Source organism: Balaenoptera physalus (genome assembly GCF_965194825.1).
Source record: "Balaenoptera physalus genome assembly, chromosome: 5".
Lineage (NCBI taxonomy): Eukaryota > Metazoa > Chordata > Mammalia > Artiodactyla > Balaenopteridae > Balaenoptera > Balaenoptera physalus.
The window spans coordinates 37,831,064-37,849,342 of NC_138884.1; the positions used below are offsets into that span (position 1 = coordinate 37,831,064).

At 36.7% G+C, this 18,279-nt stretch overlaps 1 protein-coding gene and 1 pseudogene across 11 annotated transcripts in view; one reads left to right on the forward strand and one right to left on the reverse strand.

The window, feature by feature from the left end:
* The window catches only part of FBXW7 (F-box and WD repeat domain containing 7), a 203,923-nt gene that overhangs the window by 82,958 nt on the left and 102,686 nt on the right, over positions 1-18,279 (reverse strand). For 9 of the 10 annotated variants that reach the window (XM_082463379.1, XM_082463375.1, XM_082463371.1 and 6 more), the window contains one exon: positions 6,093-6,665. In XM_082463379.1, coding sequence (XP_082319505.1) covers positions 6,093-6,665 — 573 coding nt within the window. Of the gene's footprint in view, positions 1-6,092; positions 6,666-7,313; positions 7,364-18,279 lie in introns of all 10 variants that reach the window. The other variant, XM_082463376.1, reaches the window with a different exon arrangement.
* On the forward strand, positions 8,663-12,919 carry LOC309661613 (oxysterol-binding protein-related protein 9 pseudogene; annotated as a pseudogene). Its single transcript has one exon. The product of its transcript is annotated as an oxysterol-binding protein-related protein 9 pseudogene (transcript).

The following is an 18,279-nucleotide window of genomic DNA, read 5'->3' on the forward strand; positions in this document are numbered from 1 at the left end:
AAGAGTATTTATCTATTTCTCTATTAATAGCTTTTTCCACTAGAGGGTGATACGATGACTGAACACTAAAGGTCATAAAAAGTATATAGACTGATATCTTCTGTGGGGAATGAAGTGTGTTCTGTGAGATTAGGGATGAAGGATAAGAGACAGACAAAATGAGGTCGCAGGCTTACATCTGCAAACTACTTGCGTGTCCCAGGTACTACACTACTTGCTTGACATAAATTATTTTACTCAATCCTTACAAAAACCCTGTGAAGTAGGTATTATAGTCTTATTTTACAGATAAGGAAACAGTTCAATGAGATTACATATTTATGGCCATATAATGAGTGGCAAAATCAGAATTCAAGTTCAAGTCTGAAAAGCTCTTTTCACTCTACTAAGTTAGGGGAAACCCATCTCCTCCAGTCTGTCCCCTTCCCTCCGCTTCCACCCTCTCCACATGTTTAAAATTGGGTTAAACTGGGCTGAGTGAATGTTTCCAGTCTGTCCTCCTTCACAAATGCAGGAGGCATGGCTATTTGTTGGGCTATGTTTCCTAGTGGATGTTATTCAAGATGACTGCTCTCTGGACCTCTCTCCACCTAACAGAATTTAAACTTTAGTTCTTTGTCTTACAAGAACAAGACAAGGCCAGGGACTTTGTGACATGGCCATCGTTCTCTAGAACTCTACCTAAATAAAGTAGAATTTAGAACCCTATTTGATTTCAGTTGTTACCCACATTGTTCTACAAAGTTTGCCAGTAGGTCTGGCTCAAGGGAGTAGCTGAAAGATGCTGGACTAGAAACAAAACTGTAATTTTGATCCCCTGACTGGTTAGTGATCCTTGTCCCTAGTTCCTCTATTGTTTAGAATCTAGAGACAAGAAAGTCTCAGGCCTCTTATACACTAACATACTGCTTCTTTGAATATATACATATTTTTACTAAACACTTATTTCTTATTTGAGGGAAAAAGGATTTAAAAAAAAACTGCTTAGGGACTTCCCTGGCAGTCCAGTGGTTAAGACTCTGCGCTTCCATGGCAGGGGGTGCGGGTTTGATCCCTGGTTGGGGAACTAAGATCCCACGTGCCGTGAGGCCCAGCTTAAAAAAAAAAAGCTTAGTTACTAGGAGAAATCTAACAATCAGGATGGCAAAAAAGATATATTAATTTGAGGTAAGGAATGAAGTTATGTGAGAACAAATAAAAGGCACTATGATAGACATGGAAGAAGCAGAAATCGGTGCTCAAACATGGTTCTCTTCATGAAAAGATCAGGAGGATACAAGATCTGGCCTGATGGTAATCTCATTTGTTTTTCATTTTAGTAGAAAATGAGTTGATACTCTACATTAAACATGGAAAAGAAGTCTTTAGTATGGGCTGGGCATCTCTTCAGGGAACAAGATTTAAAAAAAAAAAAAAATATATATATATATATATACATATATATATATATATATATATATATACACACATATATATGTGTGTGTGTATATATATATATATATATATATATATATATAAGACTGTTGACACAGGGAGTTAAAACTGAAGAGATGGGCATTTCTATCCGGGGAAGCAAGTTGAATTTCGAATCTGCAGGCAGACTAACCAAACTTACAGAAACAGCTGGCACACAACCACTAATTAAGAAGCACATCTGATGGAATCCAGAGAGAACTGATATCTGTTATCCAGTCTCCAATTTCATTGTCATTCTTCCTGTTATAACTTTAGCCTTGAGCCCTCATAACTTCAGTACTTGTTAAATATCACAAAGAAAAGCATTTAACTAAGCAATCTGTACTTTCTAAAGGATAGCTCTGTTGATTTCAAATGTGATATGGTATTAGAAAACCACCATACTCCAGAGCCTAGAACCTAGAGACTTATATAATTCTGCTGAAAATCTTGTTTAGTAATGTTTGCCAAACTCTACCATAGGGGGCAGCATAGCGCATGGAAAGAAAGGGTTTTTTTGAAATTAGGCAGATCTGTCTTAAAATCTCTTGCCACTTACAGTGAAATTTTGGGGTGTTGGCCTCTCTGCAAGCTCTGCTTACTTAAGTTTGTTTGCAAGTTCATAGGAACTTGCAAACAGTGTGGACTTAATAAGCACCAATTCTTGACTGCCACTGTCCTTAACTCTTAACATTAAGAAAGTCTGCAATTTCTAATTTATATAATTGCCATAGGCGCCCATTAGAATAAATCTTTGGTGACTAGGGGGAAAAAAGATTGTCCTATGAGTTTTGATAGTTTCCAATATGCTTTCAAAGAAAGGACCAATACAATGAAGGACCAAAAATGGTTTTTCTCATTAATATCATATTTGCATATATAGCATGTTCAGGAATGCCAAATAAGTCTAGCGGTCCAAAGGGTATGTTTAAGAAACTGCCCAAAAACAAACAAACAAACAAAAAACATTTGAAAGGTATGCTGGGTAAGACTGTAGAAGGCTAATCCCATATTAACATTAAAAAATGGGATTTTAAAAATAATTATTATACCTCTACTCTTCTCAAAAGTTATAGTTTAAGAGGATTTAAAAGAAATTGTGGCTTAGGGTAATACCTGTAGAAGTGTCTTATGTTTATAATGATCAAGAGTTTAAAGTGTCTTATGTTTATAATAATCAATAATTTAGAGCTGCTCCAAAATAAAGTAATTTTGAAACAGTGAGAGCTTTCCCCCTGTTTACTGTAGTTAAAAGATTTATACACATGGGTGACTGACATTTTCTTTTGAAGTAACACAGTACTAGGTGATTTTTTAAAATGTTGTTGAAAAAATAAAATGTTGTTGGGAATGATCCTGAAGAAGCGTTTCAAGAATGAACAAAAAGGAAAACGAGCCAATCTCAGATTGACATACTACTTTTTAGAAGGGCATCTCTGCCTTGGCAATCAAATAGTTTTATATTCTTCTTGCCGTATTTATTAAGGCAAATGACCTCAAGATAAATAGCATATCAAAAGTGCGTTTTACACACACACACACACACACTCACATAAACACATGAACACATCTAGCTCTGCTGCTGTTAGTACTCAGTCCACTCCTGTGGCCTTGTATGTATAACACAATAATTGTATTCACAACTCAAGAGTCACTAAGGGAAACAGACTTAAATTCAGTATGTTTGTTTTTAAGGAGGTAGCTAATCTGTATAAGACATATCTAAAAGTTCTGTTTATGGTTTCATCTTGAAGGGAAGGGAAATATAAAGCACCCGTCAAATCTGTACACTGGAAATTTTCCTACTGAACACTATGATGATTTCTCCTTTAGGGAAATGATATATTTCGTCTAGCTGGCTTTCTAGCTATTAATTTAAAATGCAGCAGGATTCATTGATAGCTTTGCATTGTTCTGAAAGGCTTAGTTTTGATTAAACTTCTTTCTTAAATAAGATAATGCAATTAAATACTAAATCCCTATTCCTACAACTGAATCCTCAGGAAAAAACAGGAGAGATATAATTTTCCTCTTTTGAGATAGGAACCTTGAGGGAGAGAAATTAAGAGATCAGGTATATGAGCTGGGCGAATTGCACTAAAAAAGGTTTGAGCTTTGCCACTGGTTGTGTTAGAGCCATCTGGCTGAGATCCAAAGCACCACTTGAACACCTTGAGACAGGGATGGTAAAAGGGATGAAAACCACCACTTGAAGCCACTTCCTTCTTAGATCAAACCAATTAAATAAAATCTAAAGTTGCAGACAGGCTAGGGAAATTAGGGATAAACATGTTTTAGAAAGAGTTTAAGGTTCACAAGCCGAAGCAAAACTGATACAGCAATGCAACTATTAAACCGAGTGTCTAAGCTATTTTATTGCACGTCAAGTTAAGAGGATGATGTTAAAATCTGTTTGTGTGTTGTTTATGGGCTAAATAAATGATTCACTGTAAAATTTAAAAGTAAGCAAATAAGATGATAAACTACCTCAGCCATTATTTATTTTAATGTCTGTAAAATAAGTAAGATATTATTTGAGTTAAAATGCTCCTTTCCAAAGAATTGTTTAACTCACAGTCTACTCTACATGGATATTCATGATTTTTATCTAATTTTTAAATGATAAAGAACCAGAAAGCATGCAAAGATAAAGATCTATGAGCGAAGAAGCCTGAAGGGAAAAAAAGGATAGAAGTTATGCTACATACCTCATTCATTCTGAGTATAATTCTTTTTACTTTCTCTCCTCTTTATATAGACCATTACTTAGCAACACTGCCTGAAATATTGATTAAGATAAATTCTAACTCCAGCGAAATGCACATGATGTCCTTATTGAATTTCCTTTTCAATAGCACCAAAATACAGAGAAAATAAAATTCAATGCAGAAGAGAAGTCAGCACTTAGATGACTGAGGAGCTAGTGAACAAGACCAAGGTATGTAAAGAAAACTCTCATTTCCAACTTTGGGTGGGGTGTGTGTGTGTGTGTGTGTATGTTCATTTTCTTTACATCTTAATTTTTTTTTTATTATGGAAAACTTTAAACATACTTGGAAAACTACACAGAATACCCACGAACCCCCGTGTCCCTATAACCCGGCTTCAACAATTAGCAACTCATGGCCAATCTGTACCCTCCTTCCTATTCTCCCCTTCGGTATTATTCTGAAGCAAAGCCCAGACACTATATCATTTCATTTTGACTGTAATTTGATGGGGGAAAGGGAATACAATAGAAAGACTAGGTAGTGAGAAATGCTTCCTCTTTCTCTCCACAATCCCTGCCCCTTGTTATGACCGCAATTTTAAGTGATACTTCCAGGAATGTTTTGAGGAAAGAAGCCCACATGCCACCCCACAGAATTAGCACTGGCAATTCCATATTTACTCAAACACTTCCCGCTTCCACCTCAGACAGCAGCTCCCTGCCTATCCAGCAAGGACAATTCTGGGAAGCAATGACAGTGTGTGATAGTGACAGTGTATCCAGTCCTTAACTCTGGCACAGCCTCCAAGGACTGTATAAAATGGAATTGTCTCTCAGCACTAGATTAGTCCCCAAGTCCCTGAATTGATAGGATCCCTCTAGTTTAGACAAGAGTCTAACTGTCCACCTTTTAAAACATGGCTATGGCTAGTTCCATGGGCTACCACCAGCTAAATGAGATAAGGAGGCAGATCCAACAGAGCCGTCTCCCAGGAGCAAAGAGAAAGGAAAACTGCAAGCAAGGGAAGTAGTGGCAGTAACTTGAGTGAAAGCTGGGAATCTAAGTGTATCTTCATATCACCTCCTACTTCTCACCAGTCAAATACCAACCAAAATGGTGTGGTTATCCTATACTTAATATTCAAATTACCTGGAGAAGCAAATGGAGTGTTCCACTAAAATGGAATCAGGAAAAAATACCCAATTCCTCTGGGGTTCCTAAATGTTTTAATTTTAATAAAATAACTAGAAGAAAACAAGCAGTGAAGACAGCACCATACATTCTTGTTGTTTTATAATGTAGGAAAAATGTTTCATAATCTTAAATATGTCAGTGTCTAGTATTTTAACTTTTAAAAATACCTACTCAGATTTCTCCAACAACCAAATACTAATATTCAAACTGTAATTTTACCTTGTTTACATAACAAAGAGAAAACTATTTACAAAGGATATATCTTATTCATCATAATAAGAAAACTAATTATGAGGTAACTTCCAGTAACTAGTGCCTTGGAGTAACACCTGTGAATACACAGCCCACCAGACCAGCTGCACTTGGTAAATAAGAAAAGAGCCTTCACTACTTGATCTACACAAACCATGTTTCACTCCAACCCTCTCCACTACACGCAACCTACTAACCCCTGTCGCAGGGACAAAATTGATAATGAAATTTGATATTAATGATTTTTCATAGTAATAGGATCAAATACCCTCTCTCCATGTGTAATAACATTGTCCCATTATCAGTATTTCTATTTCTAATACTTTCTAATACCTTCTGTAAAACAAAAATTAGTTCATTTTATTACTACACATCTGAAGATTAATTTTGCAATACTACAAAGGCTGTGAGGAAAGTTTCATTACAATTAATACGGATATGTAAAATTTCTCAGGTGAAGAGCAGACTAAATGTACTCACTTTTGTTGTCTTTGTATAGAACGGGGAGGAGAGTTGGTGAATAGGCAGGTCCACGATACTACTAGAGTTTGTGACACTGTTACCGTGTGTATGTTCATCTTCCCTGCTGCTGTCATCAGACTGATCAAAATCATCACTCTCCTGGTCCATTTCCTCTTCCTCTTCATCCTCCTCGTCTTGTTCACCAGCATGTTCTTCGTCTTCCTCTTGTTCCTCCTGGTTTCCCGAGGAGTCCTCATCTACTGCAATAAACCGGTTATTGTTTTCTTCCAGTTGTCCTTGCTGGGAATCACTTTGGTCTCCAGGTCTAGGTTCTGCTCCAACGACTTCCCCATTCCTTGCAGTGTGCTCCTCCTCTTGTTGTCTTAGCTGCTGCTGCTGCTGTTCCTCCTCCACCACGCGATTCATCTGCTCCTCATCTGCCTGGCTTGAGGAAGGGTTGCCTCTCAGAGAGCCTCCAGTTCGTCGTCTTTTGCTGCCCACAGAGAGCAGTTCCTGATTCATTTCCAAAAGCCAGCTTGCTACTTCTTGGACCTTGGCTAGACTATCAGAAGATGCAAAGGTTTTCACATTCTGTAGAGAAAAATGGGGGGAGGGAAAAAAGGTTTGTACAATCTACATTTTCTTCTACTTTTATGTTATATGTCTATATTCCAAATTTCATTAAAGACTGTAAAAAGTATTTGATGCCATGGAGACATTAAGATGTTCTTTTGGAGTCAGTATAGAAAGTTTAAATGATAAAAGTATGAGACTTTATAAAGACATACACAAAAATCATATGTTTACTACAGCTTTATTTTAATCTCCTTTTAAAAATAATTTTAGAACAAAGGTTTATAGTTTATTGCTTTGACCAATAAAACATAATCTAACCAATAAAACATTTTTAAATTTTAGATCAGTAGCTCATAAACTATACCCTTTGTCAAACTTCCACAAAATGTTAAGAAGTGTATCACAAAAAAACCTATTCAATGCTCAGTTAAGTTCAGGAAATGCTGAGATAAACCAAGATTAAAAGGCTTTTTTTTGAACTTTAGGAATTTTCCAAACTTTTCTGATCACAGAACCTTGCCTTTAGACACAGTTTTCTGACAGTTACCAAATATAATCACTATGATTTTCATTTTTCATAATGAATATAAATCAACTAGACATCAAATAAATAAAAAATTTTATTTCAAAAAAAGAAAAGAAAAAACGTTCGTAAGTTCATACCCTCTGACCCAGTCACTCCACTTCTGGCAATCTATCCTAAGGAAGTAATCCTAAAACAGAAAAAAAAATGATGCACAGGATGCTCACTGCAGCTTTATCCACAAAAACAAAAAATAAAAATAAATCTAAATGTAAATTAAAATAATCAAAACCCAAATGTTCAAGACAAAGGAACCCATGAGATGGGATATATTTAAACATAATGTTTAAACATAATGTTCATAAAAAACATAATGTTCATAAAAAAAATTTGTGAGAACATGGACGTTTTCACAAAATGAGGGACATTATATGATCATAGAATGATTTTTAAACTGCACTAGACTGAAGACAATATTTCAAAATACAAACTGCATTTAGGCAGTGGTATGATAGGTGTTTTCATTCATTTTTTTACCGTATTTCTCAGATTTTATGCATCAAGCATGTTTACTTTTATGTTTTTAACAGTGGCTCTAAAATTTGATCTGATATAGAATCTTTTCATAACGTTCCTTCTTTAATTTCATCTTTTGCAGATATCTATATGGACATGTTTGAGGTTACGGAAAATAATGCCAACACGTTACACAAGTTTATATAAAATTCCTTTTATAAATACCTTTAAGGTTTATGAGATAAGGAAATACAATATCCATTTTCTATCATGCCCTAAGAGTAACTACATTATATCACAATGATCTTTAAATAAAACAGCCTTATCCACCTCTCCAACCCCTGCCACTAGACGGTCACTCCCCCAAAGGTCCACAGTTCTCACAGCAAACTTTAAGATGGGGTCAAGAAAGTCCAAAAGATAGTTTTTAAATAGCAGTATTTTATTTTCTCTTCTATAATCAACAATTTCTAAGAAATAAGCTACAGTGTGGGGGGAAAAATTCTTAAATTCTAATTACACTAGAAGTATAAATGTAGAAAGAGATGAGTTCTAAAGATGGACGCCTGAGACCCTCCAACATTCTAAAAGAAAAGAAGTAGCCAGCAAAGGTGACTAAGTGGGAAAACCAAGAACGAGAGGTACCCGTAAAGCCAAGTTAAGAAAGCATATCCAGCAGGAGAAAGTAAATGATGACAACTACCGCCAAGAGATCAAGTAGGATGGAGACAAAGAACTGACCGACCACTGGATTCAGTAACATGGAAGTCACTAGTAATAGGAGCAGTTTTCGTTAGTTGAAGTCTGATAAAAGTAGACTTAAGAGACTGGGAAAAGAGAATAGAGATGGTGGGTATGGAAGAGTTTGGAGTTTGATGCAAAAGGGAACAAAAGAAAGGGAGTAGTAATTGGTAGGGAAAACAGGGTCAAGAGAAGATTTTTGATTCTTTTTTTTTTTTTTTTTTTTGATTTTTGATTCTTTAAGACTAGAGAACTAGCAGCATATCTGTACACTGACAAGATTGATCCAGCACAAAACAAAAAAGTTGATAATGTAATCAAGAGAGAGAAGAAATAGTGAAGTGATATCCTTAAGTAATTAAGAAGGGGATGATGAGAAAGCGTTCAAACGTTAGAAAAGGGGATAGTTAGAAAAGGGGATACTACATTTTTGGTAATAGATGGAAAAGCAGAATAGTATTATATAAATACTTTACTTCTTTTTAGCATATTTCTCAATGTGGGAACGGTTGGAAGTAGGTAGAGTTTTACAGTGGTCAGAGTCTTTGGAAGTTCCCTGCTCATTCCTTCAATTATTTTTTCCTTTTCTTTGTAAAATAGGAAGAAGCAAGGTTATCAGCTGAGAGTGATGTTACAAATTTGAAGAGAAAGATATGAAATAGCCCTCTAGGGAAAGAGGAAGGGAACCTTCTTTCACGCAAGAGATTTTGATGATCAAATGTAATCAATAAACTATGATGTAATATATATTAAACGTGGCTTTTAAAAGTCAAGTGGTTCTAACAGATAACCAACAAGAACCTACTGTATAGCACAGAGAACTCTGCCAAATATTCTGTAAAAACCTAAATGGGAAAAGAATTTGAAAAATAGATACATGTATAACTGAATCACTTTGCTGTACACCTGAAACTAAAACAACATCGTTAATCAACTATACTCCAGTGTAAAATAAAAATTAAAAATAAAATGTTATTATGCTTTTGAAGAAAAAAATAAAAATAAAAGTCAAGTGGTTCTTATTTACAACTCAGGCAAGCACTAGACAAACTTTATCTTTGAGGTAGCAGGTAGGGTTCCTTAGAAAAAGGAATATATATATCCATTATTTTCAGAAGATAAACTACAGAAAATAAAGGTCATCAGAATCTTGCTGGCTAGTATATGTCAAAGACAAACTATGAAAATATCACAGGAAATCAGGTTAAAAATAACATGCTGAAAAACAGTGACCTACACAAATGAAAAAATACACACACACACACACACACACACACACACACACACACAGTACCCCTGTATATATAAAAGTAAATCTGCTATACACAGGATTTCTTCAAGGCTAGAATCAAAATCTTGCTTTAGTAACTGTATCTAAAGTCTAGCTCTCGTAACACTAACAAGAACGTTTTTTCACTTGGATGTTTATTCACAGAATGGCATGAAATCAGGGACACTGCCTGGGATAATGCAGGCCCCCAGAAAATTGCCCTTTGTGTACCCAACCTAACAGGCATATTTTTACAAGACTGAAACAGGTTAAATGACATATTAAGAGCAACTTACCGAGTAAAAAAATGAGAGAACAAAGATCATAAAACAAAGCATAAAGAATGTGTGTAAAGGCAGGAGACTGTTGGTAAGCAGCCAGCCTATCAACAAATAGAAAGTTTATAACTCTGGCATTTCAAAAACAGTACCAGTACTGGTCACTGAAGAACACTTCTGTTACCAATTATGAATAATAAAAATACAAATCACTTTCATTGTATAACTTTAGTGTAATACTGAGGAGAACAGAGAAGAAATGTCTTAAGCCAATAAAGATAACTGACTCTTATATTTACATTGTGGCATGTAAATAGCTTTCAAAGTAATACAGATTCTTAAAGATAGACCTGGTCAATAATGGAAAATCCAAGTAGAAGAATCAGATATAAAGCACAGCCAATAAAAAATAAAAAATATTCAATGACACAACTGAAAGTCAAATTACAGGAATTCCAGAATATTTGAAGAGGTTGAAAATATCTAACTGATAGACTTACACAAAAATTGGATTTTTCTGACTCATTTTGGGAGTGGAAAATAGTAATAAATATATAGAAACTAAGAGGAAAATTTCATTTTCTGTTGGTATTAATTTAAAAAGCAGTATTTTTAGAAAATTTGTTCTTTCTAATAATCTATTAAATAAGCTAATGACTCAATTAAAATAATAAATATTTATCCAATAATTAATAGGAAATCAGAATCAACTACTAAACACTTTTAAGGGGGAAAAAAACATTCAAAAATTAGTTTACACAGGGGGCGAGGGGCTGTCCCGGGGGACCGGCTGAACCGGACCAGACCGACTGCGCAGCAGCCCGGTGGTCCGGCAGACGGTGGAGAAGAGGGGGTGCTCGGAAGCAGCCCTCGGCTCCCTCCCCTGGAGGCACAGAGGGCAGGGGCCTTGGCGAATGGCTTTCTCGATGGCTACTTGCGGAGTAGTTAGACCCGGAGGGCCTGGGAGAGGGGCCGGCTCCCACCCCTGAGTCCCCAGGGACCCTGCTGCTTGCCTGGGCCGTGGGCGCGAATGTCGTTCTCTCCCTGCCTTCTTCCCGCCGCCCCCTGGGGGGTTGATTCAGGATTTGTTCCTAGTGTCCCAAGCTTTGATAAGAAACTTACAGAGGCTGATGCTTGCCTACAAATCTTGATAGAACAGTTAAAGCTTTTTGATGACAAACTTCAAAACTGCAAAGATGATGAACAGAGAAAGAAAACTGCAACTCTCAAAAAGACAACAGCATGGTAGAATCAATTAAACACTGCATTGTGTTGCTGCAGATCGCTAAAAGTACTATTAATCCTGTAGAAGCAATATATCAACCTAGTCCCTTGGAACGTGTGATCAACACAATGCCTTCCCAGACTGTCTTACCTCCAGAACCTGCTCAGTTGTGTAAGTCAGAGCAGCATCCATCTCCTCTACCAGTTGGACCTGTATTAGCTACCTTGGGACATCATCAGACTCCAACACCAGACAGTACAGGCAGTGGGCACTCACCACCTAGAAGCAGTCTAACTTCTCCAAGCCATGTCAACTTGTCTCCAAACACAGTCCCAGAGTTCTCTTATTCTAGCAGTGAAGATGAATTCTATGATGCGGATGAATTCCATCAGAGTGGCTCATCCCCACAGCCCTTAATAGATTCCTCTGGATCTGCCTCAGTCTTGACACACAGCAGCTTAGGGAATAGTCTAAAGTGCCCAGATACCACGGAATCACTTAATTCTTCCATGTCCAATGGAACAAGTGACGCTGAACTTTTTGATTCACATGATGAGAGAGATGATGAAGGGGAGGCAGGGTCGGTGGAAGAGCACAAGAGTGTTATCATGCATCTGTTGTCACAGGTTAGGCTTGGAATGGATCTTACTAAGGTAGTTCTTCCAACATTTACTCTTGAAAGAAGATCTCTTTTAGAAATGTATGCAGACTTTTTTGCACATCTGGACCTGTTTGTGAGTATTAGTGACCAGAAGGATGCCAGAGACCAAACGGTTCAGGCTGTAAAATGGTACCTCATGATGAACATTACATTCTCACATTCTGCAATGGTTATGGAAGGTCTATCCTCACAGTGCCCTGCGTGGAACTAGGTGGAGAATGCAATATTAATTGTTCCAAAACTGGCTATAGTACCAATATCGTCTTCCACACTAAACCTTTCTATGGGGGCAAGAAGCACAGAATTACTGCTGAGATTCTTTTTCCAAATGACAAGAAATCTTTCTGCTCAATTGAAGGGGAATGGAATTGTGTAATGTATGCAAAATACTCAACAGGGGAAAATGTAGTTTTTATAGATACCAAGAAGTTGCCTATAATCAAGAAGAAAGTGAGGAAGTTGGAAGATCAGAATGAGTGTGAATCCCACTGCCTTTGGAAGGCTGTCACTTTCAACTTAAAAATCAGAGACATTGATGCAGCAACTGAAGCCAAGCACAGACTTGAAGAAAGACAAAGAGCAGAAGCCCGAGAAAGGAAACATAGGAAATTCAATGGGAGACAGGTTATTTCATGAAGATGGAGAACGCAGTGTTTATGATGAACCATTACTGAAACGTCTCGGTGCTGCCCAGCATTAGGTTGGGAAATGCAAAGTTCGCTCCTGGTGACCAGGGCAGAGGCATAATGAAGTAACAATCTTCCTTTGGGAGAGCCTATTCACTCCCTTCTTATTGCAGTGGTTCCTATCTCAGGGATACTGGACTTTCTGATGCAGATGAACAAGTAAAGCGAGAAAAGCTTCCCTTTTTCCTGTTCTGCGGCAGTTACAATGTTGACTTCGGTCTTGAGAAAAACTTCAGGTTTTGAAAACAAGATGTCTGCTCCTTTTCCAAATCCCACGTTATAAATCCCAGTCTCAAACTCTGCATTCTAGTATTGCTGTTGAGATATACAACATCTTTTTCCTAGTTCATATAATCTTGGGTCATATATATATATTATATATATATATATATATATAAAATATATATATATATATATAAAAAATAGGTGATGCCAAATTTTTCATAAATACGCCATCTACTGTAAATATTGGTTCCTCTGAGTTGTTTTAGAAAATTTAGGGCAAAGTATTAAAATCATGTGTTAGGAAATTTCATGGTCTCAACTACAGTAACTTTTATTTTGGAATTGAACTATTATTAAATTGTATCTAACTCTGGACTACAGTTTAATTATACTCAGTGCTTCTTAAGGCTTCATAAAGCAATTTTTCAAAAAAAAAAAAATTAGTTTATAAAGTCCCACAAAAAAAACTAAGCACCCATTATCTAAAACCTGAAACTGCCGTACAGGAAATATTAATAAATGAGGTATTAATAAGAGTACATTTTTGCTTTTTATAATTCTAATTTTAAACTTTTTTTAGAGAAAACTTTTTGTATGATTTAGGACACTATCATATGAAACACAAACATCAACAAACAGAATCCTATATCCTAAAAAAAAAATTATGTAAAATTTAAGGATGTTCTTTTATTTCTTCTTACCAGTATATAATGTCAAGATATATCATATACATAATTTACATTTTTATCAATAATCAGTGAGACTGAAGTTGAAGTCAGTAAAACAAAATCTGACAGCTAATATATTTTGACATTAAATTGTATGATTTCCTTGATGAGAATGGAAATGATTTAAGGTCAGGAATAATACTGATAAAGGAAAATGAAACTGAACAAATTGAAAATGTTCCTCACTTCACAGACAAAGCAATCGGGCTCAAAGAGATTAAGTATTTCTCAAGATTAGCTAGCTTAGAGCAAAGCAGGAACCAGAAATTGACATTCAACTGAGTTTTCTTTCATGTGCCTCAGTCTACATAACTACGTATGATAAAGTCTTAAAAGAATATTATTCTCTAACACTGATATTGCCTTCTTCTCCAAAACCAGAATCCTACAATGCTCAAAAATTATTACTCTAAAATAAATACTCACTGAGCACTCAATATGCCTCAGGCACATATTAATTTTGTAGAAGATAATGTTTAGAAATGTTTCTTTACAAGTTAATCAATGACTTTTAACCTGAACCCATAGCAAAATTACATTTTACATTACAACTCTTTATGCATGTATTTAAACAAATCTAAAACAACGGTTTCAGAGACAGGGAATGATGAAATGTTTATACCTAAAGTCTCTATAAATCACTACCCTTAATTAAACATAGTCCGTTTTCTTTTTTTTTTTTAATTTACGTATTTATTTTTGGCTGCATTGGGTCTTCGTTGCTGTGTGCGAGCTTTCTCTAGTTGCAGCGAGCAGGGGTTACTCTTCCTTGCGGTGCACAGGCTTCTCACTGCGGTGGCTTCTCTTGTTGCAGAGCACGGGCTCTAGGCGCACGGGCTTCAATAGTTGTGGCATGCAGGCTCAGTAGTTGTGGCTCGCGGGCTCTAGAGTGCAGGCTCAGTAGTTGTGGTGCACAGGCTTAGTTGCTCCGCGGCATGTGGGATCTTCCCTGACCAGGGCTCGAACCCGTGTCCCCCGCATTGGCAAGCGGATTCTTAACCACTGTGCCACCAGGGAAGTCCCAGTCCATTCTCATTTTTCACAGTAATTGTGTTCTATAAAGTTGCCACAAATACCAAACGAGTGTTCCTAAGGGAAATACACGGTTAAGTTCCTGCAAGCCTCTAGTCACATTTTTGCCAACTGATCAATACATAATCTTTTTATATGTGTATTTCTATTTAAAGACATGTTATTTAATATGTAGTTGACTCATTAACATTGAACTCATGGTCAACAGCACTATAAATTCATGCCTGAAAGCTTATCTAACATGTATGTTTTCCATAAGGCACATCACAACACTAGGCAGTACCTCAAAACTGCTTGGGAATCATTTTGAACAGCAAAACCACAAACAATAAGCACAAAAAGCTTTTAGTGAAAAATGTTTCAGTAAACAGACGATGAAAAGGACACTTGTGTAGAATACGAGAGCTGAAACAAGAAAGCAGAGTGTCACGTGGTTCAGACGGGAAAGTCCATGTCAGGTGACTCAAATTTTTTACCACCCTGTGCATGCGAACATCCACAAATGACTGTGAAAGTACCACAGTACTGATTTTTGGTGTTACAAATAAATTTTAGTGAGTAGGCAAATCCCATATTAAATAAAGTTGGACTTTGTATAAAGTAACGGCTGGAGAAAGAAAAGGGAAAAGGGGCACCACTTCTCCTTAGGTAAGTGGGGAGAATAGGCTTCTCCTGGCAGTGTGAAAGTCCAGAGAGGCCCAAACCTAAGGGTACCTAAAGGAAGAGACACCTACAGGCATCTCCATTCCAGGATGAAGGAGAAGTATTATAAGTATTATAATAATTGCTCTTCAAAAAAATTCAATAATAAGGTTATTGAGATAAAAGAGAACTACTCTGTGACTTTCCCCAAGTCCTAGAAAACACAGGGTAACTTTTAGTCATTATACCTGGTTAATTTAGCAGCACTTCAGACCTAATTTCAGTGCCTTTTTTTTTTTTAAGTTTCTCACAAACTTTTTAAATAGTTTCTTATGAACGTCGCTTCTCAAAAGACCTTTGATTATCCAAAACCATTTGAACAGCTTATTTTAGGTTGCCTAAAGGAGTTAAAGAGGGCATAGTATACATGTTAAAGTGAGCTCTGAAAGCCTATCTCAGAGTGAACCAGAATTGTGAGCCTCCAAAGAAGATTCCCAGGCAAAGATTAACCTTGAAATCATAGTAGACACTGAGGAATATTGGTTACACTAATGTACACGGGGTGACAAGCAAATTGTCAAAGCCTCCAAAGACTGTGCAATACTAACATTTTCAGAAGCCACTAGGCTTGATCTACAAAGTCAGTTAAGAAGCTTTAAGATACAGATGGTAGGAAAATCAACCAAATTGTACTGATCATCGAGAAGGATAACTCAAAGCTTGGAATCACCTTCTAAAAGCCCGTTAGGATTTTCAATGAATCCTAAAAGAACCTCACTAATCACCAGGATTCCTCTTCTGGATGCACCACTTAATAATACTCCAGCTGCATATTATGAACTCTCTATATGACAAATTAATAATTTATTATTAATCACTATGTTCAAACTGATTAAAAGTAAGTATCCGGAACACATACTAAGTATCACTTACTTAGTATCACTCTGCTACTCAAAATCCACCAAAAGCTTCTCATCTCACTCACAATAAAAGTCATTTTCTTTTAAATGGTTGTCTTTTAGGCCCTGTATAATCGACACACATCCCACCACTCTGAGCTCATATTCCACTCTTCTCTCTTTTTCACATTGCTCCACTCTTTCTGTCCTTGTTCTTTCTGGAAGAGGAAAATACATTGCTACCTCAGAGCCTTTGCACTGGATATACCTTCTGCCTGAATGTTCTCCCTCATATATCTGCATGGTTCTTCCCATTATTTCCTTCAGGACTCTTTTCAAACATCCTCTAAGAAATACACTTTCCCTAATAATCTTATTTAAAATAATCACTCCTTTGCATCACATTATTCCCCTTTGCCCTGCTTTATTCTGCTCCAAGCACTGTATAAAAGCACTGGAATAGTGTCTGTTATATAGAGTGCCTACCTATCTATCTATCCATCCATCCATCCATTCATTCATTTCTTCATGTATTATCTGCCTCTTCCCACTAGAATTTAAGCTCCATAAGGAAAGAGACTTTCCTTTTTCACCACTATCTTCAGCACCTACAAAAATGCTTGGCTCAGTAGGTCCTCAAAACTTTTAGTGAGTAAATAATTATTACATCTTTTTAAAGCCAGTCGTGTGCTGAGAATTCTTTCCTCATCAAAGAAGAGCTACAAGCCAGGTCACAAAAAAGTACCAGATATTTTAAACACATTTTTTTTAAGTTGTAGTCTGTACTGAACAAGTCACTTGTAGTACTCTTGAAACTCAGAGGGTATAAATCTAATATGTTAACATTTATTTATAAATTATCTTCCTCTAAGTCATAAAGATATTCTTCCCTTTATCAAATTTCTTGTTATTTTCAGCACATGCTATAAAAAATGTGTGACTAAAAAGATGAATACTTCAAAAGCACACAATTTGTGGAGTAATTCTTGTTTCACATCTCCCATACTGCAGCTAACTGGGAAATCATATATGTAGCTTAAGGTGAAAATCTTCCAGAGGCTGCAAAATTAGCTGAACAGATCCTTAGTACTGCAGATTAATGAAATCAACACAAAATGAACAATACGGGGCACATCATACAAGTATTCATACAAGCAGCAAGTATTCATCTGAAGTTTTATGGTTCTGAACTGAATATTTTAAATCCACATGCCTCATCAATCATGTATATCTTTACTAGAAAGGATGAAAAACACTATTTTTCAGTCCATATGTCAATACGTACTTTTTATGTTATTTAACTTACATATACATTTGTATATGTAAGTTAAACAACATACATATTTCTGGCCAAATTTAATTCCTCACTCCCATTCACCTCCACTCCCTCTGCAATCTGGGTTTACTCCATTATAACTAAATTTTAAACTGGTTGCTAAATCCCACTGGATCTTTTACCATTTTTGTAGCTTTTGACATTACTAAACAAGCACTCCCCTCTTTACAATTCTCACATCCCTTAGTTTCCCTTGATATAATCCTTTTCTTAGTATTGTCCCCCAGGCAGCACTATTGTTCTCCACTGACAGCTCCTTCCTTCTCTGCAGTTTCTTTGCAATCTTGGGTTTTAACTACCACATAGAAGCTAATGACAACAAATTCTATTCTCTCTAGCCAAACTCCTCCACTGAGCCTATTAGTTTTATCAAGATATCCCACAGTTGCCCCAAATTCATTATTTTAAAATGCAAATTCCTGTACACACACACACCTGCCTAAGTTTCTTCTTAGGTCCTCCTCCTATTTTCTTTACCTCGGTGAATGGAAGCATATTCTAGTCAGTTGCAGATTTGAGAAACCCAGATGGTTCTTCCTCTTCTACTTCCTTCGACTATCCTCTCCCCTCAACAATTCAGTCCTAAAGCCATTAAGTGGAGCCAGGTAAGTTAGGTGTGCGTGTGGGAGGTGGTGGCAGTCCAGCAGAGGGGTCAGTCCAAGCAGAAGGAGGAGGGCTTCCCAGTATGTGGGGGATGGTGGGAGGAAACAGCCTGACTATGAGCAAGGTGAGGAGTGATCCACACAGCAGAGAGGCCCAGCAGGGCAAAGGCAGAGCAGAATGAGAAGTTCTACTTGGGTGGGGGTGTCGAACGTCAGCAGGGTAAGAAACGCATCCACGAGACAGGATGGCGTCAGAGCCCAGATG